Below are 24,394 nucleotides of genomic sequence, written 5' to 3'. Positions count from 1 at the left end.
TATCTGTATTTCCATTGTGAATGTTCAAGATGCTTAACTTGATCTGGTTATAGAAGGTTCCCTACGTATTAGACTTACACAGGGCATCTTTCCACTAGGTTTTGGCTATGAACGTAGTGAACTGCAAAGCAAGTTTCCTTTGCAAATGTGGTCAGCTGCTGAAGGAGTCGCAGCTTTCTGAAGGAACACAATGCTTGTCTGTAGTCTGAAGATGCATCTGTAGAGCGGGGCACATTGGTTAATCCTTGTGTTTGGATGTCGTGGGTTGTCCTGGGACATCTGGGAATGGTTGTATTTTGTCCCACGTTGCCTGACCCAGGTAAAATCACTGACTTGAAATTATTAAGTCCAGGCTGAATTGAGTGGCTAAAGCAAGGGTATTATTTCTTATAGATTAGTTTATTTCCTGGACTAATAGGAATGTCATGAGAATATGAGTTAAGGTTGTACATGGTTAAGACATTGCTGGTTCATGAACTTGTATTGTGGAGCGTGAAGCCAGTGGTTAATTGTCTAAGGGTAGAGAGCCCATTTTCCGCTGCTTACGACTTCCAGCCAGAGCTTAAAATTTCAACCTCAAATTCTGTGTGCCTGGTGTCTACTGCAGGGTCATTGTTTTGTTTCTTTGTTAAAAGATTACTGAAGTGAATTTAAGACTATGGAAGCAGGCAACATGAATATGTGTTTACATGTAAGTGTACAAAAGTTGTAGCAGCAACCTGCTTTGGGTCAACAGTTTAAAACTGGGCAGTACCATTTCCCTGGGATTAGAGATGTGGCTTTGGTCCTCTTGAAAGCGTTCCTATGTTTGGCGAAGCTAACAGTCTCTCTGCAAAGAGTTGCAGTATGTGCATGCTATGTTTGAAAACGAAGTTCTCAAGACATTCTCTTGGCATTGGAGTATCAAGCAGGTCAATTCTGGTGACTGTAGGTAGGTCCTGAAGGTGAGTTTTATCCCACCCGAGTTCAGGTGTTTAACCGAATTTGGGCAGCCATCTATTGTGACAGTCAACAGGTTTCCGTTCTGCTAGTTACCTAAAGGAAGAACACCCTGCTTCCACAGCATAGTGAGTCTTTGGGGTTTTGGCTGTTTGTTTTTCAATTCTTTATTTTTAAAACAGACCATTGTAAATGATCAAACTTGTAAAGCTAAGTATATTTAGCACATCTTTTCTGGTTTGTTGGGAAAGAAGAGTTTGTATACTTAAACCGTACAATCTGTCTTAGGTACAACTGAGGGTTTTCCAACTTTTTTAATTTTTGAGCTTCTGGTGCGTATATAGAAGAAGTATATGGATCATGTTGATAAACTTTGGTGACAAATTGAGCCCCAGTCTTGACATTTCTTCCTGAAGATTTTAATGTGATGAATAATACAGAGTGCTTAATTCTCTAAAAGTAAAGTGAAAAACTGTTCTAATGCATTTTGAGTTAACTTAGTGGTTCCACTAGAGATCTATGTTGGGACCATGTAGAGGACTCTGCTTCTTTACTAGAAGTCATCACCTGTAGAGTTGGCTTTTTGAAGATGAGGTCTTTGCTCATTACTACATGTTATTGAGGTGGGTTGACGCTGGCTGGATGCCAGGTGCCCACCAAAGCTGCTCTATCACTCCCCTCCTCAGCTGGACAGGGGAGAGAAAATACAATGAAAGGCTCATGGGTCGAGATAAGGATAGGGAGCGATCACTCACCGATTACCATCAAGGGCAAAACAGATTCCACCTGGGGAAAAATTAATTTAATTTATTACCAATCAAATCAGAGTAGGGTAATGAGAAATAAGCCCAAATCTTAAAACACCTTCCCCCCACCCCTCCCTCCTTCCTGGCTCAGTTTCACTCACAATTTCTTTACCTCCTCCCTCCAGTAGCGCAGGGGGACAGGGAATGGAGGTTGGGGTCAGTCCGTCACATTTTGTCACTGCTGCTCCCTCCTCCTCAGGGCGAGGACTCCTCATTCTTCCCCTGCTCCAGTGTGGGATTTCTCCCACGGGAGACAGTCCTCCACAAAATTCTCCAATGTGGCTCCTTCCCATGGGCTGCAGTTCTTCACAGACTGCTCCAGCGTGGGTCCCTTCCACGGGCTGCAGTCCTTCAGGCACAGACTGCTCCAGTGTGGGTCCCCCACGGGGTCACAAGTCCTGCCAGAAAACCTGCTCCAGCGTGGGCTCCTCTCTCCACAGATCCGCAGGTCCTGCCAGGAGCCTGCTCCAGCGCAGACTTCCCACAGGGTCACAGCCTCCTTCGGGCATCCACCTGCTCCAGCGTGGGGTCCTCTCTCCTCAGGCTGCGGGTGGAGATCTGCTCTGGTGTGGGGTCCTCTCTCCCCGGGCTGCAGGTGGAGATGGGCTCCCCCGTGGACCTCCCTGGGCTGCAGGGACACAGCCTGCCTCACCAGGGTCTTCATCACAACGGGCTACAGGGGAATCTCTGCTCTGGCACCTGGAGCACCTCCTCCCCCTCCTTCTGCACTGACCTGGGGGTCTGCAGGGCTGGTTCTCTCATTCTCAACTCCTCTCCTCCAGCTGCTCTTGCACAGCATTTTTTTTCCCCTTAAATCTGTTCTCCCAGAGGCACTACCACCATCCCTGATGGGCTCGGCCTTGGCCAGCGGCGGGTCGGTCTTGGAGCCGGCTGGCATTGGCTCTGCCAGACATGGGGGAAGCTTCCAGCAGCTTCTCACAGAAGCCACCCCTGAAACCCCCCTGCTACCAAAACCTTACCATACAAACCCACTACAGTTATTTACTGAAGCATAAATACAACATGTCCAGGAAGACTCAGCTTCTCCATTAGACAGATACTACATAATCCATTGCCACATAATCTGTCTGATAAGTAAAACTACTGTACCAGAGCAGCCCATACTTTGTATGTAGCAAGAGCTCCTATTTTCCAGCTGATCCTGGTGGTTTGTAACAGGGCAGGGCTTTGTGCTCACTTGCAACTCCTAAAGACACTAGCTGCCTAGTGTTCCTCAGAATGAGAACCTTTTCTGAGGGCTCCTAGCACCTGTGTGCTTTGCCTTGTTTAAAAATTAAAAGGATTTTTTTTTTACTAGGATTTTTTTTTTTTTTTTTTTTTTTTTTTTTTTTTTTTTTCTTACTTGGAAAAGGAGAAATGATTTTGTGGTTTAGAACAGAAAGAAGGTCTGGAGCCTAACACAGGCTCTTTCCCGCTCTCTCAGGAGAACATGAGATTGGCAAAAGCCTCCTACTGTTCCATGCCTTGCTAGCTTCCCACAAAAGGGAATTGATGCTTATCTGAGAAGAGGGGTCTAAAGCTAAATAGTTTTTACAAATACATGTGCATGAATTTATTTCACTTTAGCATACAAAAACCTGCAATTGTAGATGTGTATTCTGGATCAATCCCATTGATCCAAGTGTGCGAGAGACTGAAAATAAACAGCAATAGTTGTAAAAAACCAAACAAAATTAGTTCTTTCATACTTATTAAGTTGAGTGCTTTCTTCAGATTCCGTAAGAACTTTTTTCATCTCGGTTGTCAATGTATAAGTTTTGGTAGTTTGTTTAGCTACAGTGGAGAGTGTAGGCTTGAGTTGGAATTGTTAATGACAATAACAAAACAACTCAACAAAACCCCCAAGCAAACTGAAAAGCAAACCTTCTGCCTGGATAAGGGACCCTGTTGGTGCTGAAGGCTCTAGGCTGGTGAGATCTCGTTGGTTTTGGCAGAACAGCTAACTTTGGCTGATACGTTGGGACACAAACAGAAGTTAGAAGTAGTGGAAAGATCAGCAGAGTTCACGTTTGCTGGAGGCCCTGGTGTTCTCTCCATATGGGTGGGTTTTGCAACACATGAAGTCAGGGTGGGCTGCCATGTTAGTAACGGTCTGTGGCCTGGGAGGCATTTTATTAAGGATTATTATTATATTTTCTTCTGTAAATCCCATGTTTCTTTTCCCTCATTTACTTTCCTCTGTTTACCCAAACCACTAAATTTTCCCCTGTAACCATAGTCTCTTCTGCTTTCTGTCTAAAATTCCTTCTTGCTCTTCTCTCCGCAGGTGTTCACATCTTCCCTCCATCTTTCTTCCACACCCATCTTATTTTTTCCTCATTTCCCAAGAAGCCTCTCCCTTCCTTCCTCTTCCACAACCAGCCACTTCACTTTTCTACCTTCCACTCCCATTTTTTCCTTCTCTTCAGCTCTTTCCTCATATCTTGAACTCTACTTTCCTTGGTTCCTCCCATAATTTTTTTTCCCCAGTTTGTCTTTCCTCTCCCTTCTCCCTGTATTGGTTCCCTCTCACGTTCAGGCATTCCAGGTGGCATCTCTTCTTTCACCCTCCTGGAGCAGGTGATGGGTAGAGGAGGTATCGCAGCTGCCTAGGATGTGGCCATGAGCGCATAGGCCGTGTAAGTGGTAGGGATGAAGCACTCCAAATTCTTCTGGATCCACCACGTTTGCACCTGCCTCCCGCTGAAGGCATGGCCTCCTTCAGAACGGCTCTGTCTCTCCTAAGCCTGCACCAGTAGAAACTGCTGAAGCACTCGGTGCCTCTTGAGAAATCAGATCGTGTCATTATTTTTGAACAAGACACAGATTTTTGAGACTATCTTTTCATGCTTCCCTTTCTTTAGAAAATCTTCATGTAGTAAGAAGGTAGGAAATAGGATGATGCTGTATTTCACTCCTCTGCCCCCAGCACTTTTTGGTATTAATTCTTGCTGCAGTCTCATGACTCTCGTATGTGATTCTCTTGTGCACGTTTTTTTTAAAACCATGGCTACTGCCATTTATATACTGTGTGCTGTTTGCTTTGCCGCCATGTGCAATGTCTGGTTTTCTTCAGTCTTAACACCTACTACTTGAGAAATGACTTTGTCAATTTTAGTAATATGCAGCCCGGCAGAGTATTACTACTTGTGACTTTCAGCAGTGTGCAGTATAACATTTACCCTTTTCCTCAAATCTCCATCTGTCTCCTACATCTATTACTGAAGCCTGTTACTGACATTTCTGAATTGGAATGGGCGGCTCTAGGGAGAATATTTCGTCTTTTACATTTAGCCAGCTAAATCGTCAGCCCAACAAGCTATCAGCTCAACAAGCTCTTGTGGAGAGGCCCTCCTTGTCTTTCCCCCTCTCTTTCCCTTTCATCAGTTTTTAGTATTTTCTCACCTCTTCGTACGTTTTCAGCTTAACCCTACTCTTCATCGATGCTGTGGGACAACATCAATGGAATATTTAATTTGAGGAATATTTAATTAATGTACTGTACTATACTACAATTGTGCAGAATTATTTAAAAATATACTAATTCTCTTGCAGCTCATTGTTCTTGATAACCAGGTAAAGCTAGCTGAGTATCATCCAGATCCATCTTCCTGCATGTTGGACTTGAAACTGAATTTTTGAGCAATTAGTATTGTGTTACCTTTATTCATCCTAGCAATAGCAAATTTTGGTGTAGGTATCGGTCACGTAGTAAAATCCGCTCTGGTAGCGTTACGAAGTAATGGAAAAGCCTTTTAATGTGAAGACCTGGAAGTCAGAACTGGAATCTGTTCCTGAAACTGTGTGTGAGTAATTCTTACTCACATTACTAACAATACTGACTTCAATTAAATCAGATGAATCCAAGCACAGAATGGTAATTATTCTGGCATGGGAAAGCTGTCAGTGTTTTTAGAGCTATTTTTATTGATGCATTTTAAAACCTCAGTTATTCCAGTCCTTCCCCCTTTCTTTATTCTTGCACAAAAATAATCTGTCAACTGTTTCTGGCTGGTATCTGCAGAGTGAAAGCTGTGTTCCTTTGAAGCTGAATAGAAGGAAAGATCATGTCTGTGGTTTCGCCGTCTGTCTGCGTATAAAATATAGTCATTTATTAGAAAATATTTATAATATCTAACCCTTTGATTTTTCCGAGCTGTTTATCTATAAAATATCCTAGGTATTTTATAGTCCCCAAATAGCTTAAGTTCCATATTTAAGTCTTAGATTTTGGTGCTGAGCCATATATTTGTAAAGGTACATGAAAGCTAATTTAATCAAAGGAAAATTTAGATAGAGACTGCTTCATATTAGAAAGAACTCATTAGAGGATGATGACTTAGTGCTGAGCCCTTTCATGAAGCCTTTATGAAACAGCCGTTAGCTTGACAGGGAAACTTAACTCTATTTTCTGGATATGGAAGGCTTTTTCTCTCTGTAATTTTGGAATGACAATTTTTTGTTTTGTTTTTTTTCCCCTTGAGAGACAGAGGGAGAGACAAAAAATCTGAACAGAATCCTACTGTCCTCATTTCTCAGGGAGAACAAATACCAAGTAACAGCTTATAATGTAGTAACACAATCTAAAGGGCCAAATGATAAATTAATGGAAACGGGTTCTTGTATATTGTTTTGGAGACTGAGCATATTAGATGGAATTGTTTCACAACCAGCATGCCTAATTATTGTGTCTGCCACATTCATCTATTTAAGTCGTTCCCAACTGTTGGATTGTTGCCTAGAATATTACTGCAATACGTGTTTCAACTGGTTATTCCCTTGTCACGCGTAACTTCACGAAGGAGGCTGATTTTTGTCTGGAAAAAGCAACGCAAGTGAGCATTGGCAGTATGTTTATAATCTGATTAAAAGGGATGATAGGTTTCGTAATGTTGATTTGAATGAGTTGCACGTGAACTGATACTGTATTTGTTTTGTCAGGTCAGTGACTTAAAAAGTGCCTTTGTCAAGTCACTTTTATGAGCGAGGACTGCTAGGCCCGTGTTAATCCCGTCTTTGCCAGCCAGACATTGCCTTCACCTTACACCTGGCGGAAGATACCTCAGCTGTCTCCATTTGCCAATTAGTTGATGGGAAGCTGAAAGAAGAAAAAGAGGAAGAGGAATTATTATTATTGTTCCTGGGACACGAACAAATGACTGCATTGCTTTTCTTGTGTAATCAATACCAGCAAGTAACCGTCAGAGAACTACTGTTCTATCAAGGAGTGCCATTGCATTGAAGGACCTTGGCTTAAAACCAGTGCATCCGTGATACAATCAAGAAGCCCACGTGTTTTACAGACAGAAATGCGACTGAGCATGTTTTTTCCCAGCCAAAAGTCTACAAGTGGGACTTAATGATTGATAGTGATTGCTGATAAACTTTCTCTGTTTATTCTGCTTTGCGTGCATTGGACATCAGTAATCGTCCCCCACTTTTTTAACTTTCTTTTCAGTTGGAATTGAATTTTTTTTCTGGTTTTTTTTTTTTTGTGTTTTTGTGTGTGTGTGGTTTTTTGTTGTTGTTGTTTTTTTTCTTCTTTTTTTTCTTTTTTCCCCCCTCTCCTTTCCCTTCGTCATTAGTTTTGGAAATTTCTTTGGCGTAATTCACTTGACAGAAATTTACAAATTCGAAATCAGCTTTTCATCATGGCTTTGAATGTTGCTCCCGTAAGAGACACAAAATGGCTAACGTTAGAAGTGTGCAGGCAATTTCAGAGGGGAACTTGTTCACGCTCTGATGAAGAATGCAAATTTGCACACCCCCCTAAAAGTTGCCAGGTTGAAAATGGAAGAGTTATTGCCTGCTTTGACTCCTTAAAGGTAAGAAAAAAAAAAAATAATTGCATGTGTAGTGAAAATGCTATTACATTGTACTGAAAGTAAAATGTGAAATGATGAGTTACAATTAAACCAGGTTGATCAGGAATTGATTTGTTCTTGGTAAGATGTATATTAATACAAATGTTATTTGTCATAACTTTTATTTATTGAAGCTTTGAAAAGACTTCTGTCTAAGGATTTTCTTTTCTAGTGTCAATATGTTGTTTAGAAAAATTGCATGTGACTGTAGGATACAGGATTGCTTACAGCTGGTGGGACAATTGTATTCTTCTGAGTACATTTTCTGATTTGTTATTGCTTCATGGCAAATGAAACTACACAGTGGCACAGTACTAGGCCATTGCCAGAGTCCTGGTGAAACAAATCCTATGGAAAGGGTGCAGATTCTTTCATTTAAATCAGCAGAAGTAAGAAAAGTCTATCCATTACTTCAATTTTGACACAACAGGTTGTTTACCCTTGGTATTGGGGACTCTCAGATAAGTTAATAGCATTGACAATTACATGTATGGCTAGTGTAGATAGCAGCATTAGTTTAGAACAGAGTGAAGGGATTCTCTCCTTTGGAGGATATTTAGCAATTATGTTGTTAGGCCATCATCTTCGTCTGACTTCCTAATGACATCAGGCACGCTTTAGAAAACCATTTTAAAAGTTCTGTGAAAACACTTTGTGTACTGTATAAAAGAAGATTAATGACCCTGTGGGATTTGGGGAGTACACAGTGTTTTCTGTGATGAGACATTTGTATTCTCATGTCAACAGAAGTAAAAAGCTTATTTCATATAAACAATTAAAGGAAAAAATTGAGCATTTCAGGTTTTGTTTTGAAAGTTTTAGTTGTGGCTTTGTCTTTTGGGCATGGGAGAATGTCTTGGCTTGCTTTTTAAATTTAGCTCTGTAGATCAAAATTTCGGTTACACACCAAGAGCTCTCCTACTGTGAAAACATCAGTGTGAATGAGAAGAAAATTCAGTGTTATTTGAAAATGTTAATTCATTTGCATTATAACTTTTTTTGGTGCAATGTGAGATACTGTACTAGGCATCTTTCTTCTAGGTTTATCTTGTTTCTTCTCTTCTTTTGAAGATTTAGAAGAACGTAACTCGGGGGAAATGTTTGTGAGGGGGTTATGTTCTGTATATCCTGCAAGCCAGAACAGCACCTTTGGAGTCACGGCAGTTTGTCATCGAGTGCTATTAATGACCTTAATCCATGGATTACTGCACGATAAACTGTAACAGCTTCTTTGTAGATGTTCTTGTATATTGGTTGTCTGCCAATGGGATAATTTTTTTTTTTTTTTAAAAGGGCAGGCTAGTGTCTGCAGCAAATGGCAATAATCCTTTTTACAAAAAATAAGCAAGTCGGTAGAAGTTTATTTTTATACAGTTTTTAACTATTGTGAAGACTCGGGGCTGTGGCTGGGAGGCTGGAGACGGGCAGCAGGGCTCGGTCACCCCTGGGCTGCCAGGGTGGTGGGTTTCCAGTGCGAGAGGGGCTGCTGCTGCTGCTGCATCCAGGCTGAAGTGGTGATGTGCCTGTCCTCGCTGCCCCAGGACAGCATTGCTCTCCCTGGCAGCGTAGGGAGCTTGCAGCAGAGGTGCCAGCTATTTGAGCTGGAGACTTTTGTGCAGGGGTGGTTATTGCCCATGAATTGAAACCGGAGTCACAGCCTAAGCTAATAATATCTTGGAGAGAAATCCTGAGGGATCACTGTGGATAACTTACTGACAACCAGCATCGTTGCTCAGGGGAGAGAAGTCCAAAAACGTGTAAAAAATGTAGTTAAGGCAAGCAGGCGTGTTTTGTCCTAGTGTGGGAGAGCATCTGCTCCGAGGGGCCAGCTCGCTCCAGCCCGGCTCTGGTGGCCACTCCATCCCACTGCTCATCATCACCCTCTTCCCAGCTGGCAGAAGGGAGCATGCACCCGGGCTTCTTGTGTTGCATTTTCTAGTTGAGTCTATTGGGTTCAATTGCTGGTAAGGATGGAATTATACCAAGAAGCCAGATTGTGGCTTGAAGCAGCAGAGGTAGAGGTACAGGTTTCTTCCCCAAACCCTGCTGCAGGCAGAGGGAGATCTGATAACGGGACGACAACATCTTCGATTGCAGCTCCTTGCTGCCGAGCACGAGTCGGAGCTTTCGGTGTTTCGGTGTGCTGCCTGACCCTGCAGGGCATAAAAAGCTGTTAGGGATCATTGCGAGTGCATGCCTCTTGGCTGTATCAGCCGGTATCCTCGCAGCCATTATCTCCGTTATTCAGAAGAGTGTTTGTAAGTTGCCGTATGTATGGCAAGAATGTGCCTGGTTAGCTCAGTTTGTTTTTACTGCCGGTTGAGGGATTTATGTCATTAGTCGCATAAGTCCATTTGATGCATAGCTTTCAGAAATACTGGTGTTAATCATACAGTTTCAGAAAAAGGCTTTGGCACTCAACAAGCAGGATAACTTTTCATGTAAATAAACAAACAGAACAGTCTAGAATTATAGATAAAATCAGAATTTAATTAAACCAAGAGCTGTTTTCCTTGCTGAATGCTGAACTACACTTTAATGCAGGCAATTATTTAGAGTTTATTTACATAATATCTAGAGCTTTGGAGACTTAGCATTTTGACTGTCTTGCTTTGGTGTACCTGCTGTAAAAATAAATTATAACGAGTACGTTTAGTCTCTTTCAATACACCTCTTCCTACTCGAAGACAGATAATTTTTTTAGTCTCAGATTGAGGTATGTGTTACATTTAGGTGGTGCCTGGTAGTTACAGCTGCTCCCTAAGAAGTCAGTCAAACACAAGGTACAGCACAGGTTCTCCTTTACATGGTGATCGATCAAAAGAACCACTGTTTTGGAAGGGACATCTACTCTCCCGCATGCCTGCCTTCTTTCCAGGGTAGACGAGGGACTGTGGTATCAGTATCTGCCAGCTGGATCAGACTGCCAAAGCACCAGTATGGAGCTGTGGGAGAGAGTCCAGCAAAGGGCCACAAAGATGATGAAGGGTCTGGAGCATCTTTCTTATGAGGAGAGGCTGAGAGAGCTGGGACTGTTCAGCCTGGAGAAGAGAAAGCTCAGGGGGATCTCATCAATTTATATAAATACCTGCAGGGAGGGTGCAAAGAGGACAGAGCCAGGTTCTGCTCAGTGGTGCCCAGGGACAGGACCAGAGGCGATGGGCACAAACTGAAACACGGGACGTTCCCTCTGGACATCAGGAAACACTTTGTCACTGTGAGGGTGACTGAGCACCGGCACAGGCTGCCCAGGGAGGTTGTGGGGTCTCCATCCTTGGAGATGTTCAGAAGCCATCTAGATGTGGTCCTTGGGCAACCAGCTCTAGGTGGCCCTGCTTGAGCAGGGGGTTGGACCAGGCGACCTCCAGAGAACCCTTCCAACTTCAACCATCCTGTAACTGTGTGACCAGAAGCATCTTCATGCTGACTTGCCTGTAGCCTCAGGGTTGTTCTAAGCTAGCAAAAGCTGGTGTTGGGACTGAAGGAAATAATGCCAGCCAGGGACACCTGCCTCCACGCAGTCCCACATCCTTCTTTGTGCTCCCACCACTGTCTTTATGATTGTGCAGTGCACCAGGTTGGGAAATTGATTGTGGTTAAACTTAAGTCATTGTAGTTGCTGCTGGCACAAGGGAGAGGGGCTGTGTGGCACCAGCAGAGCACTTGGTCACTTCTACAGGTGACAGTACTGTGGCCTTAGGCCGGGCTTCTGGAGCAACATGATTGCATCAGAATCCAAATTTTCCTGTATCAAAGAAGTATGTTTGTCGGTCTGTTGGTTCCAAGTAAAAGGTCAACAGAATTTAATGGACCCTGTTTGCTTTTAACTCAAAAGGGATTTTTGGCTCTGAATACCTGTCCTTGCAATACTTGACTTTAAACCCAGCGAAAGTTGCAACAGCAACCCATTGGACTGATTACAGTTTTGAGGATCCAAAATGTTCACTGTTGAAGACTGTCTGGGCTCTGAATATCCTTCATCTGTGAGATGCTCCAGGCAAGACAGAAATAGCTGAAGACTAATGAGCCTGGTTCAGATTGAGGCCAGAAACTTGCTGATTTCAAGCCAGGTTCTGGTGCCTGGGCTTCTGAGATGTGGCTCAGCATTTTGTTTCTCGCTCTTTGGTGAAGGACAGAGCCTGGTCTGTTCTGAACAGGGCATTTTTGGGGTGTTAGGAGAATGTAGGTGGATCATTCCTGTGTACTGATGGATGATCGATGCAGCAGTCAGCCAGATGTGTGCCCATTACCCAGTCAAAACATCGCCTCCAGTGATGGGGCTCCCTCCAGCAGAAGCTCCCCGTGACTTGGCCAGCCAGTGTGGCCACGTGGGCACACCTAAAACCCTACCAGGCAAGTGGCTTCAGTGAGCTTAATGTGAGGATGAAAGTGTCTCTGAGCTAATCTGGTTGACTGTGCCTGAGGTGAACGAAGGGATACTTGCCCTGCCGGTGGGCAGGAAAGTGGAGGATGCTGAGGAAGCACTGCCGGAGCATCGTCTGCCGCCTTAAACCCTCCTGAAACCTTTTTGGAGCCCTTACAGGCTCCCCTTTGGATGCTGCAGTATTTGTGCAGTAGGAAGGGACTGTGGAGAAGCCTGTCTAACTGGGAAGTTTGAATCTCAGAACTGCCATGTTTATATTTTTCAAGTAGCTGGGTTCAAGTAGCTTAATTTAAAAGTGAAGAACCTGGATATATAACACTTAATATATCACATTTAGATCCCTCCAAGTTGGACACTATAAGCAAACCCATTTTCAAGGCTTTCTTGTCCTGCTGGTAGTAATGAACAAAATCCTTTTAAAGGAATACTAATATATAATATAATGTCTGGGGACAAGAACAAGCAACAGTTTGCTGTATTTGAGCTGGAATTAAAAAAAAAAAATTCATTAAAATGAATGGTGATGTCTAGGAGAGGTAGAGAGGGGAAAAGCTTTGCAGATAAGAAAATATGATCATGTGCATTTTGCTGGGAGTTGACTTATGTTTACAGGCAAGTCTGGGTTTTAAATTCTGGTGTTGCTTCTTGACTCAGATTTATACTCTTTCTGCAGGTCAGCTACTACTAGAAGGATATGTTGTCTAAGCTAATACAGATAACCGAGGACATATCTTGAAGATACTGTCATTGCAAGTTTTATGATGGTAACAAGAAAACGAAAGCTTCTGTAGGGCTACAGATGGCTTTTTCTGTATTTTTTTATCTATTTACTAGTGTCTAAACACTTCGAACTGTTCTGTTTATTGAGCCAGCAGACTAGTGAAACTGTTCATTTGCATTTTCATGAAAGCCTTTTAAGAATATGCCTATCTAGTCTCATTTGGCACCACAGAATAAAAGGTAATTGAAAGCTGTACACAGAGACCTGTTTACCAAGTTAAAAGGGTTCCAGGAAAAAAAAAAAAAGAAATTTTAGGAACATCCACTTTGTTGAAATATCTGGAACTGTTTAAGATGGCCTTAGCAGAAAGAAAAGTCTTTGTAAAGTGAGCAGGCTGTTTGTAAGAGAGTGAGCTCAGGGTTGGGATGCAGTAGGTAGTCATTTGCCTTCCTGTGATTCTTTTGTGGGTCTCTAAATGTTTTACAAATGTCAAGAACTCAGGATCATCTCACACTTTGAAGTAGGTGATACTTGCTCTCACTTGGCAGGTGAGGCAGTCTGGATAAGCACCGTATACAGAGGGGACTGGCTAGTTTTGTATATACTAGAAAGCATTTAAATGGGTGTTTATAGTGTCCTAGCTGACTGAATTTCTGCCCATTGCCTGGTTATGTAGTGTGACACTGAAGACAAGGTGAGTTCAAGGGCTGTGCCTACAGCTGGTGGGGAAGAATGACTGAAACGGGCAAACGCATTTATCCTGGGCGACAGAGTGGCTCATGCCTTCTGGGCCCGTGGATTTTGCCTGCTTTGCTGCACAGTGACCCAATTTCAGCAGGATGGGAGGGTATAGGCTGCCCTTCTCAGTAGTTGTGGGCTCTGGGGATGTGGAAGTTGCAGGCTGAAACCTTCCAGGTGGGGGATGCAGAATCCAGATCTCGCTCTTCCTGCAGAGGAACAAGTTCGGTTGCATCCTCTCTTTTTAGCCTACCTTGTTTTTTCTTGTAAAAAGTCCAATAAACTACAGGTAGTCTGAGAACACCTGGCAGAAGCTTTCGTGTGTCTGAGTTGCTGCAAAGTGTGGGCATGAAGACAAAGTGTCAAATCAAGGCCAGTTTTAGATGCCTGAGAATTAACTCTGCAGGCTCCGTCTGTATTCAGAACAGCAGTGGCCACCCTGGGTCAGACCAAAGCCCCATTTAGCCCAGTGACCCAATAATGGCCCGGAGTGGATATTTAGGAGGTGGTGTGCAAATGTGCAACGGCTTTCTGGAGTGCTCTCCTAGCTCCTGGTGGTGTGCTGCTCAGGGACACTGAGAGCCAGGCATAATAGGGTTGTACTTAATAGCTCTCAGTGACAGTCTTCTGGATTTGTCACGCTGCTTTTTGAACCGTGTACACCTTCAGTACCCATAGCATGCCACAGCGAGGACTTCCACAACTTCATTACGTACAGCATGGAAACCAACTTCTGTTGTTCATTTTAAACCTCCTTGTCTCATGGATACAAGTTCTTGTATTGAAAAAGCAGGAGAGAATCTCCTGTGAATTGTCTTAAGGATGAATCTGGGTGGGTTTTTCTTCCACTGACTTCTCTCTGGAAGTGGTGTGTTTCTCCCCCGTGAGTTCAAAGGAAGTCTCATGAGAAAAGACTCATTGTTTTAAATCTACTCTGTGAAAATACTGTTCCCAGGACAGGTACAATTCTTGAAGGCACTGCTTTTTCATGCTCTTGAGATTTTTTTAGCTCAGAATAAAGTGCAGGGTGTCAGATGCTGCATGAAATTATGTCATCCTATTTCCTGAGACTATATTTCACCTTATACCTAACCCGTGCAACTGTGAGCTGCTGCTAAAAAGAGATGGTTACATCCAGTCCTGTGTCCTATCACAGCTAGCTCCCATTTTTTATTTCTGTTCAAGTGATCATGCAGCCGTGCAACTTGTTTGAATTGATCCAAAGGAAAGGGAAGAAGTGCATTAAATTTAACATGACACTATGAATTTAGGCAGCAACATCTAGCATAAATTGGGATACAATGGAGTTTAAGGGGAATCTCTTTCTCAATACCCCCCCTTATCTCTGAGTTTAGGGACTCTTAGTATTCCCTGCACTGCCAATCACCTGTTTGTTTGTTTTCTGCAAAAACCTCTTATTTTTATTGTCAAGTGTTCTCCTGTAGTCCTCCCAGCATGCACAAGTTCCTTTAACACTTCCTTTTTCCTGTTTGCCTCTCTCCCTCTATTCGTGTAGCTGTCTCCGTGCCAGCTCTTCTGGCTTAACTAAAGGTAGGGTTAAAAACCAGATAGCTGAACTGCTGGGCGGACACCCTTAAAAATCCATGAGCTTGGCTTAAATGGGTTAGCAGAGAGCCAAACAGAACTGAAATAAGCCTTTAACGGTTGTGTTACGTGGTGTTTAGCTTTTACGTGAATGTTTGCTCGCTGCAGAAGGGGCTGTACCACTCTCTAGGATTTGTCCCTCTGTTGGGAGGGACATTTCTCATCTGTTTCAGAGCAAAGTCTGGAGGCATAGCTCAGCCCCGTCGCCTGCGGTGCTTAACCCGCAGGAGCTCCCAGCGAGTTGCCCCTGCAGCAGAGGGGCACTAACCATCAAGTCAACTTGGGGGAGCAAGTCCTAACCTGCTGCCACTGTCTCTGCCCTCAAACTGAAACTAGGAAAAGCAGAGAAGTTGAACCAGTTGACGTTCATTATATAGGCTGTTAGAAAAGCGGGGTGTCTCCTTCAGGCCCTGTTTTGTTCCCTTGTTTGTCTTTCTCAGCAGCAGCACTGACAGCACAAAGCTGTCCTGGCTGTCGCTAGTATCCCCTGTCACCACCTGACCTGTCAAACTTTAAACTTGTGCACCTCGATTTAAATTGATATAAGTTACTTTCTCAAAGAAGAAACCAGTTGGACACCTGATCACAGACCCTCCTTCCCTCTGAAGGCGTGGGAAGCCCCCTCTTCCCAATCGTGCGGTTCAGTGGCAAAGCCTCGGGGTGGTCAGAGCAGATGCCTTTCACAAGCAGGAGACCTGTCACAACAGCTTGTGCCTCCTTTGGCCCGTTAGGACCATCCGATGTGAGTGAGTGGGTGTTTACCAGCAGTTTTCACTGTTTCAGTGTGGTAGAACTTGCTGAGCAGGTCACCTGGCCCCTAGCCTAGGGAGGAGGATGAGTGCTAGGAGCAGAAATGATTGAAAGAAAAAGCAGTAAAAGAACAGTCACTGAGGGACATAATACAAATATACCTTCTTGTTCACTGAATCGTGTTGTCCTGAGGGACTAAAAGAGTATTTAGTAGTTCCTGGGCAGGGGTCTTGCTGGGTTGAATTAACTCCTGGAGCTTGCTGCTTCCAGAAGCCCCAGTGGAGACTCGTGAAGAGCATTCCCAGGTAGTCTGCCATACCCCCTCATCTCTGATGCAGCTGCCACTCGGTTATCAGTCTAAGTCTTATTATATAAAGAGCAGCAGCTTGGCAGACTAGTTAGAGCTGCAGGAAACCTTGTGTGAAAGGGCACAGTGTTTGGGAGATGTTCTTCAGATTTTCGGGCACTTGGGGGTGCTTCATATACCCGTCGAGTCACTGTGGAGTTTTTGTTGCTGCACCAACCTGTGCTCCCCTAAGATTTATAATAACCAGTCTGTGGGTGTAGTGAAGGCAAAATTCAGTCAGAGTCTCTGACTCATCCCATCACTAGGATTTTGAACACAAGAGCAATTGCTCGCTGCCCACTCCTCCCCCACGCTCCCTATTAACTCAGGTCACTCGCTGTTCCCACAGGCTTGCTCTCTCCAGGTCTCCCCACCTACTCCTTTATTTTTCTGGCAGGTGGTTCCTCTTTCATTCCAGGCTCTTTTTTTCCCTTGGCCCTGCATATGTAGCTTTCTCTCAGCTCAGGCATCAGCTGTTCTTCCCAAGCTGTTATACTTCAACTGCATCACCAATACAAAAGACAGGGTTGTGCTCAGATGCAGGGAGCTTCCTGATGTAAAAGCCTAGCAGAGACAAGACCCATGTTCCTATTAGTCCAGGTCATCCCCAGCACTGGAAAGATATTTTAAATCTAAAAAAACCTCAAACACAACAAGAATTGGAGAGTTTATTTGCAAGTCCGTTTGACAACCCTACCCCTCTCCCAACTCGCATCTCCTCATATGAAGACTGGCACCTTGTTTTTGAGGAGGTGGATTGTATTGGAAACCCATTGCGATAAAAGGAAAGCTGTTGTGGTTTTAGAGATGTTGGAACATATCATTGAAAGCTTGCTGTGAGGTACCCATCCCACAGTTGAAATGCAAGAGGAAATCATAAACATCTGCTTTCTTCCATTCCATTGATGTGTTTCTTGTGGCTGTGGGCATGCTGTGCCCCCCAGTATTAGATTCCCGCAGGGTCTCGACCACAATAAAGAAGAAAATAACAACGGGGAAAAGAAACTCTTCTCATCTGCTTTGTCAATGAGCTGTATGGCAAGGTGACTTGACTCAAGGGGCCAGCAGAGCCGTCCTGCTCCTTGAGGGCAGCTGTAACCCTGCGGGCTCACGCGTTGCCCCGCAGCACGGCGCTGCGTGGGGCCATGCTCCTGGCTGCGAGATGACCTGGTGCAGCCGCCGTGGTGTAGACGTACCCTTTTTTCATGAGGCATTACAAGTTCTCAGCCCGTGCTCCCTCCCGGGTTTGTCTGGCTTGAATGAGAGGGGATCTACGTTGCGTTGTGGCAGCTGCATGGATGGCCTGGGTCAGGTCCTGTCCACAGCAAATAAATACATATTAAAGAGATGGCCTAATCTAGAAAGTGATCTGAGAAAAAAAAATACCCCAACTTTATACATCTCTGGAGTTTCACATGTTAACATCTAGCTTAAAATGTTGCCATCTCACCTGCATGTCCCATAGGCCAGACACCTTTTAAACTTTGTAAAAACCTAATTAATTTACTTTTGTTTGAAATTCAATTTGGGCCTTGAGGGCTCTGCTGTGAAGCTGTACGTCTGACTGAACGGGTTCACATACCATCTTACATGTTGTCAGTAGAGGAGCTTACCAAGTGTCGGTCTGGTGGCACCTGTGAAGATACACGGTGGCTGTAAGAACAGTTCAGCTGTGATTCAGAAGCTAACTGAGCTGTTGAGACCTTCTCTGTTGGTTCACAGTGAGCCAAAAAAGAAAATCCGGCACATCAGACATGAGACCAAGCCCCACTGGCTGTTGTCAAACAGGCCCCTAGCCTTTGCCCCCAGCTGAGTAAAAAAACCTCAACAAAATACAACATTTTAAGCTAGATGTAACATGTGAAAGTCAAGAGATGTACAATGTTTGGGGTTTTTTTCCTCAGATCACGTTCTAGATTAGGCCATCACTTTAATATGTATTTATATGCTGTGGATAGGACCTGAATCTTTGGACCCGATTCAGTTGCCCAGAGGCATCTGATACTCTTTGAGATGCCCTAGAGTGCTCTTGATGGCTTTCTAGCGACATGTCAGAGGAGTGTGTCGTATCTGCTGGCACCATGCAGAGGTCCAGGATGTCCCAGGGTGCTCCAAATGGTCCTGCTGACTTCTCTATGGCAACAGAGTGAAGCCCTTCTTGGGAGGCAGCGTTAGCTCTTGTACTAACTGGAGACTCTGATGTCAACTGCTTTGAGTAAAAAGGTGGACAATGTATTTGCCACAGTGATGACCTGGCTCAGAGGAAAGCTGGGGTAGGGGCTAAACCCAGAAGAAACCATCTTCTGTAGCAGAAGAATGCCCTTGTGGAGACCAAGAACGGGATGAACGTTTTCAGTATGTACTTTGTAGTTCACCATGAGTAATGCTAACAGCTAATGTAAACTCATTAGTTGTGACCCATGTAACTGGGCTTGTCTTGCTACCTATGACAAGAAGGAAAATCCTTCTAGGCAGAGGGATGCTATGACAGTGAACTTAGTCTATTTAAAAATAAAAAGACGGGCAACCTTTTGCAAATTTAAATTGAATAGCAGCCATAACTACCTCATCATGAAGATTTTGAAGCTAGAAATTAACCAGAATATGGTCTATGCGTTTGAAAAACCATGAAAGTTACAACAAAGAAATCCTGTTAGCCTGAAATATAATTCTCAATTACTTCATTTGCAGATGTGAACATATGTCAAGTGCCATCAAATATGCATGTAGTTGGTTTCTGATACAAAATGGGAAACAATATATGCTTTTCAAAGAGTATCTTAACGGTGATTTTCCTAAGATAGTGGCTAATAATGAATGTCATGAAAATACAGGCTACTCCCCAAATGCATTTTGCCCTACCTGTGTGCTTCCTAGCACTGGTCATACAATATATGTCAGTGTTACTAAAAATGGAGGCATGCAGTTTGCATGTGCAGAGATGGAGGTGTGTGGATATAGCTATGGAGATACTGTGAGCATCTGTAAATTACGGTGTTGGTATGAAGGTGATTTTGTGCTTCATGCTGAACATGTTGATGCCGTTGAAGTTCCAGCCTGCGATAGTCCTCAGTATAAATCAATACAAATATTAATTTGCTGCAAAACTCTCATTACTTCAGTGAGAGCAGTGTTAGCTGATTAGTATGCATGAACCGGTTTGTGTTCAAAGAGCAGGAAAAGTCAACAGTTCTCTTTCTTTAATTGAACCTTCTGGCTATAATTGCTTTTAGCCTGGGTTCTTGAGGAAATAAGGCTTATGCAGCCAGGCTGCCCCCTTTTCCCTTCTCCCTGACTAACTTCTGAACGCACTGGCCAGTTTCAGCCAAGTTTGACAAAGAGATCATAGTCTCAAGGATAATTAAGTTCCTACAAGGTTTGTAAAAACAGGCAGCCAAATAGTAGGTTGGAGAAAGAGGGAGAGACCTATAAGCCCTCCCAAATGAAGGAGGAGGTTCTTGGAGGGCACAAGCAAGAGGAGATCCTTAAAACTCAGTTAACCACAAAGAGGCCGGGTTTGGGGATTTGCAATCAAATGTGTAAAGCCCCTGCCTTCATTTGTGTGGTGCTTGCAGCACTACCCATCTAATGATACCAGCGGTCCTTGTGCTGAGCAGAGCTGCTGCAGAGGGCTGCTTGCAATCATTCCCTCTTACCTTTAGCCTCTGCTTGCTTATTAAGCGTAGTTCTCCTGATGTTTTCCTTTTTCAACCTTTTCAAATAGCAGATTTATCTTACCGAGTCATTCGTAGTTGCCTTTATTTCTTTTTCTTCAGGGAGAAGGAAGTTTCCTGCATTAGGAATGCAGGTTTAGGTATTATTTTAGATGGGTGGGCAAGGCAGTGAAAGGATCCTGGGGGATAGGTGGGGAAGGTGACACCCCTTGCTGAAGCTGACTGTTGTATCGAAAGCACCACAGAAATTGTAAAAGACAGTAAGAGAGAGCAAGAGAAGGTGTAACTCTCTAGAGTATGTGGTTAGAGCTCCTCTGGAAGGAGGGAGTTTGCAGTTACCATCTCTGCTACTAGGTTTCTTGAGGCATTTTTTCGTTAGACAGCCACTTGATGAAAAAACTGAAAACTCCTGGCAGCAGAGGTGACTACATTTTATGTAAGAACCATATGCCATTTTGTCCTGAGCTCTTAGCATCTCATTTTGTTTTCAGGACAACAGCCCACAAGGCTCGTACTGTATTGCGGTGCGGGAGTAAGCTGGTCTTTGGCATTACTCATGGCTGGCCTAAGAGATGTTTGCTCTTTCTTTCTTCCCCCAAACTTGACATTTTTGCAGTGTAATTAAGTCCTCCACTGTTCCATGCACAGATGATCTTTTGAACAAGTACTACTACAAAACCCCCCACATTTAGCCAGCTTTCCCTAAAACACCAACAATACTATAAGCAGGTTTTCCTGTATTGGATATTTCAGCATGCCAGCTGTTACAATTTATGTAATGTGTTTAATGAGCAAGGGAGATTATTATTAGGTAATTGAGTAAGGCTGTTCTTTCTAATTAGTTATTTGCCTTTCAGTCCTGGATGTTGCAAAAAGATCACCGTGGTCTGTGTCAATTGTATCTTGATGTGTTTTGATTTGCTATAAAGCAGCTGTGCATCTCAGTGATGCACGTGAGAATCGGGGGGTAAAAGTAGCCAGTGAGTTTTTTATGTGAAATGAGAAATGTTATCACTGGCTAATTAAGTAGCAAGTGAAGGTCAATTAATTCATAACATATCTGTATACATGGCCAAATTCTACTTAGTGGGTTTACTTATTGATACAGATGTATTGGTACAGAAATATCAAATGGAAAAGTAGCGCAATAAGTTAATAATTGTGTAGCTTCTTTAGACGCCTTAAAAAAATGACGGCAAATTGGGTTTTGGTTCAGTTCAATGGAAGTTAATTAACTGATACACCTAACAGGTTTTGTTGATCCCAGCGTGCGTGTGATCTCAGACTGCTTCATCGCTTGAAACGAGATGCGAGCAGAGCAGCCCAAAGGAAGAGAGGGTGGCACTGGTGAGGTAGCAGAGCCCAGTAGTAGACACCAGTGCCCTGCATCGCTGTCGTTGCCAGCAGGAGACCACAGAGAGGACAGCGCAGTTTGGAAAAAGCTGCGCTGTTTTTTTCAGCGACATTTGTAAGAATAAAGCAGGCACGTAGAAAGGGGAAAGCTGCAGGCAGAACTGTGTGCTGCTGTTGCACGTAACGGGAAGCAACCTTCTGTCTAAACTCACTGTTTTTTGGTATGATGATAAAAACTAGCAGGTACAGAGAGTATGGGAATGCTAGTGTTGTTAAGAGGGTATTTTTAATAGTATTGCATGTTCTCTGCCTTGGCTGTTTAATTTAGACTGGCTTGGAGAATGGGGTTATCAAACAGAATAAAAATTTGCTGTGCAACTATAGACGAAGAAAAAAGGCCTGAAGTGATATGAAGGAAGGGCTGAAACTTTCTGGTATGGCATCTGCACGTTTGTTATTAAAATTGATTAGTTAGCTATTTTTTTTGACTTTGCATTTCTTATGTGAATACTGTGTGCAGTTAAGACACCAGTTTAAACAGATAACAATAATTTATCAATATAAATATGACCCATCCCTGGAAGCATTCAGGGCCAGGCCGGATGGGGCTTTGAGCAACCTGGTCTAGTGGAAGGTGTCCCTGCCCATGGCAGGGGGGTTGGAACTAGATGATCTGTAAGGCCCCTTCCAACCCAAACCATTCTATGATAAATACAGTAACTTTAACATGCTTTCTCTTCCCTGAAGAATGTGGAAAGGGTGTGCTTAAATTTTATTTAATTACAGTTTCCTAAATGTGGTATATTTTTCTGTTTTCTTTATAAGGCTGCATTTGTCTGATGATGTAGTGCAGACCTCTTAAAAAGCTGTGTAAAATTTATGGTATTTGTAAATATTTTCTTAGTTATAGATATGCTATGGGTATGGCTTTCTCTTATACCAATCTTAAAATTAGTGAGTGGTAAACCAGAAGATATCAATCTTTGTATATATATTTAAGCACGCCTCTGCTTGCAAAATACTTGTATCTGCCTGTTTTGAGCTGAAATAGTAAGTCTTCAGTCTAGAAGTCATAGTAACCACTCATGTTGTAGCAGACCTCTATTGGATAACAAATAGATAACCTTGGATATTGGAAAATGTTTTTTATAAATGGTGGCTTTTGACATGATGTACTGTGTTATTTGAAGCAAATTGTTTAATGTCTCTGTCCCTTTGTTTCCCCCTTTGTGAAAGGGATGTAAATCTGTTGTTTTGGTTTTGGTTTTTTTTTACTTTCCTCTCTTTTTTCCTTTAGAAGCAAGAGAAATTAATAAGCTGTTAAAGGTTAGTAAAGAGAGACAATACTTTCTGTTAGACCTGCTGACATAGCTGGGGAAAAAACAGACAAACTTTGGTGCTCACAAGCTCTTCTTTGGGTTATATTTATAGATAATTATAGAGTGTCTTGGAATACAGAGGATGCCTGTCAATACTTGCTTGTCAAAAAAAAAAAGGCATTTTAAAATATCTGAAGAGTCTGTGTCTGTAACACAACTTATTACTCACCTAGGAGTCCATGAATGCATAGACCACATACATAGAGAGAGAGAGATGCCGAATATTTAGCATGTGCTGTGCACTAGAGTTGGTGGACCCAGAATGCATTGGACGTAGAGTCATTCCTGCAGTCTAGTAGCAATAAGCCTGCAGGTTCCTGACACCCAAAAAATTGGTAGATTAGGGTGAAGCTGGAGAATTAAGAGGAATTAAGAGCACCGTACATTGCTTCTGCAGCTCAAAGAAGAGATTCATACCCAAACTTATGGAGGGACCTTTGTCCAAACTTATGGAGGGACCTTTGTCCACCTGTAGCAGCTTGGTGGTTGAAGTGTAAGTTGGAATCCAGTGCTCAGGGGAAAAACAGGTCATTAATTTAGGTCCCCTGGATGCAGTACCTAATGTCGGGTCTCTCCCTTTTGAGCTGTTAACTTCTGAGTGAGGAAGTGTGCTCTTTTGTCCAGGTTTTTCTCTAGTCATTAAAACTGACCCTTGAAAGGTTTATGGTAACATCTGAACATACTCTTTCCTCGCCTTTTTAAATTTTTACCTGTAATGCAGCTCTTCAGTGTGAAATTGGAGGCTCAAAAATCCAGTGAGGTCGATTGTTTGTTTATTTTTAAATAGATATGAAATATATCTGTGGTATCTATTTTTTATATATGCATCTCTATGCTTCGCCTCGCCTGCTGCTTAGCAAAGGTTTTCCCTTAAGCATCCCGCTGCAGTGTTTTACGCTCAGTGCTTTGCTGAGGCAGGAGGGACCTGAGCCCACTCAAGTGCTTAGCTTATTAGTGGTTTATTGAGCAAGGGCTTCTGAATCCCTGATACCATTCTGGTATGCTAGCAGATACCCATTTTATTAATGACAGGTTAGAAAGATAGCTTTGAGGGGGTTGTGAAAGTCAGAGATTTCTATGCTGTTTTTTATCATGGGCAGCCACGTCACCTCCTAGCTAAAGTTATTTGCTAATCTCCATACTTAACGTGGGTGGGGTTTTTTGGAAGGATTTTTTTTTCTGCTTCCATCAGAAGACTTTCCTATAGCTTCACTTCTCATGTGCATTCTTCTCATTTCTAGCATGGATTTATTCACCACCAGTTCACCTCCATTCAGCTGAATGCCACTGTTATTCTGAAGCTGAAGCAACCCCATTCTCCCTTCCCACCACTCCTCCCTGCCACCCCAACTTCTCCCGGGACGTTTGCTGGAAACAGGCATGCCCCTTCTCAGTCTTTGTTTTACTCAGCCAAAAAACCCCACCACGTTCTATTTCCCTGCTTGTAAGACAGGCTTTCCTTTCCTTGAGTCATCTTGGCAGCCCTCGCCCGTGCCTGCTCCAGGCTGAATCCGTCTTATTTGGACGTTGGTGACCAGAAGCATGCGCAGCATTGCAAGTAGAGATTCGCCGCAAGAGAAGAAGCCTTGCCGCGGCAGCTTGCTGCCTTTCCTAGACAATCCGTGTTTGATACATCCTTGGGGCTGGGATTGCCTTTTCCACGGTTTGTCACACCGGTGTCTCCACTGTCAGTCAGTCGTTGATCAAAGCATCCCTGACGTTCTCCTCTGCCGCGGCCAGCTCCATCCCCAGGTTACAGCCGAACATCTTCCCGTCTGTCTCTGCACTGATGTGTGGGGCTAGAAATACTTTGTTCTTTCAGACTGGTCTTCCTT

At 43.4% G+C, this 24,394-nt stretch overlaps 1 protein-coding gene across 10 annotated transcripts in view; it reads left to right on the top strand.

The window, feature by feature from the left end:
* Window positions 1-24,394, top strand: part of MBNL2 (muscleblind like splicing regulator 2) — a 112,967-nt gene that overhangs the window by 32,220 nt on the left and 56,353 nt on the right. For 8 of the 10 annotated variants that reach the window (XM_049816062.1, XM_049816063.1, XM_049816060.1 and 5 more), the window contains one exon: window positions 6,687-7,570. The exons of the other annotated variants lie outside the window; for them this stretch is intronic. In XM_049816062.1, coding sequence (XP_049672019.1) covers window positions 7,397-7,570 — 174 coding nt within the window. In that variant the 5' untranslated portion in view covers window positions 6,687-7,396. The remainder of the gene's footprint in view (window positions 1-6,686; window positions 7,571-24,394) is intronic. 10 annotated transcript variants of the gene reach the window in all.

The sequence above is a fragment of the Accipiter gentilis genome, chromosome 13, assembly GCF_929443795.1.
Source record: "Accipiter gentilis chromosome 13, bAccGen1.1, whole genome shotgun sequence".
Lineage (NCBI taxonomy): Eukaryota > Metazoa > Chordata > Aves > Accipitriformes > Accipitridae > Astur > Astur gentilis.
Note: the sequence above shows the minus strand (reverse complement) of the source record. Positions and strands in the feature narration are given on the sequence as shown.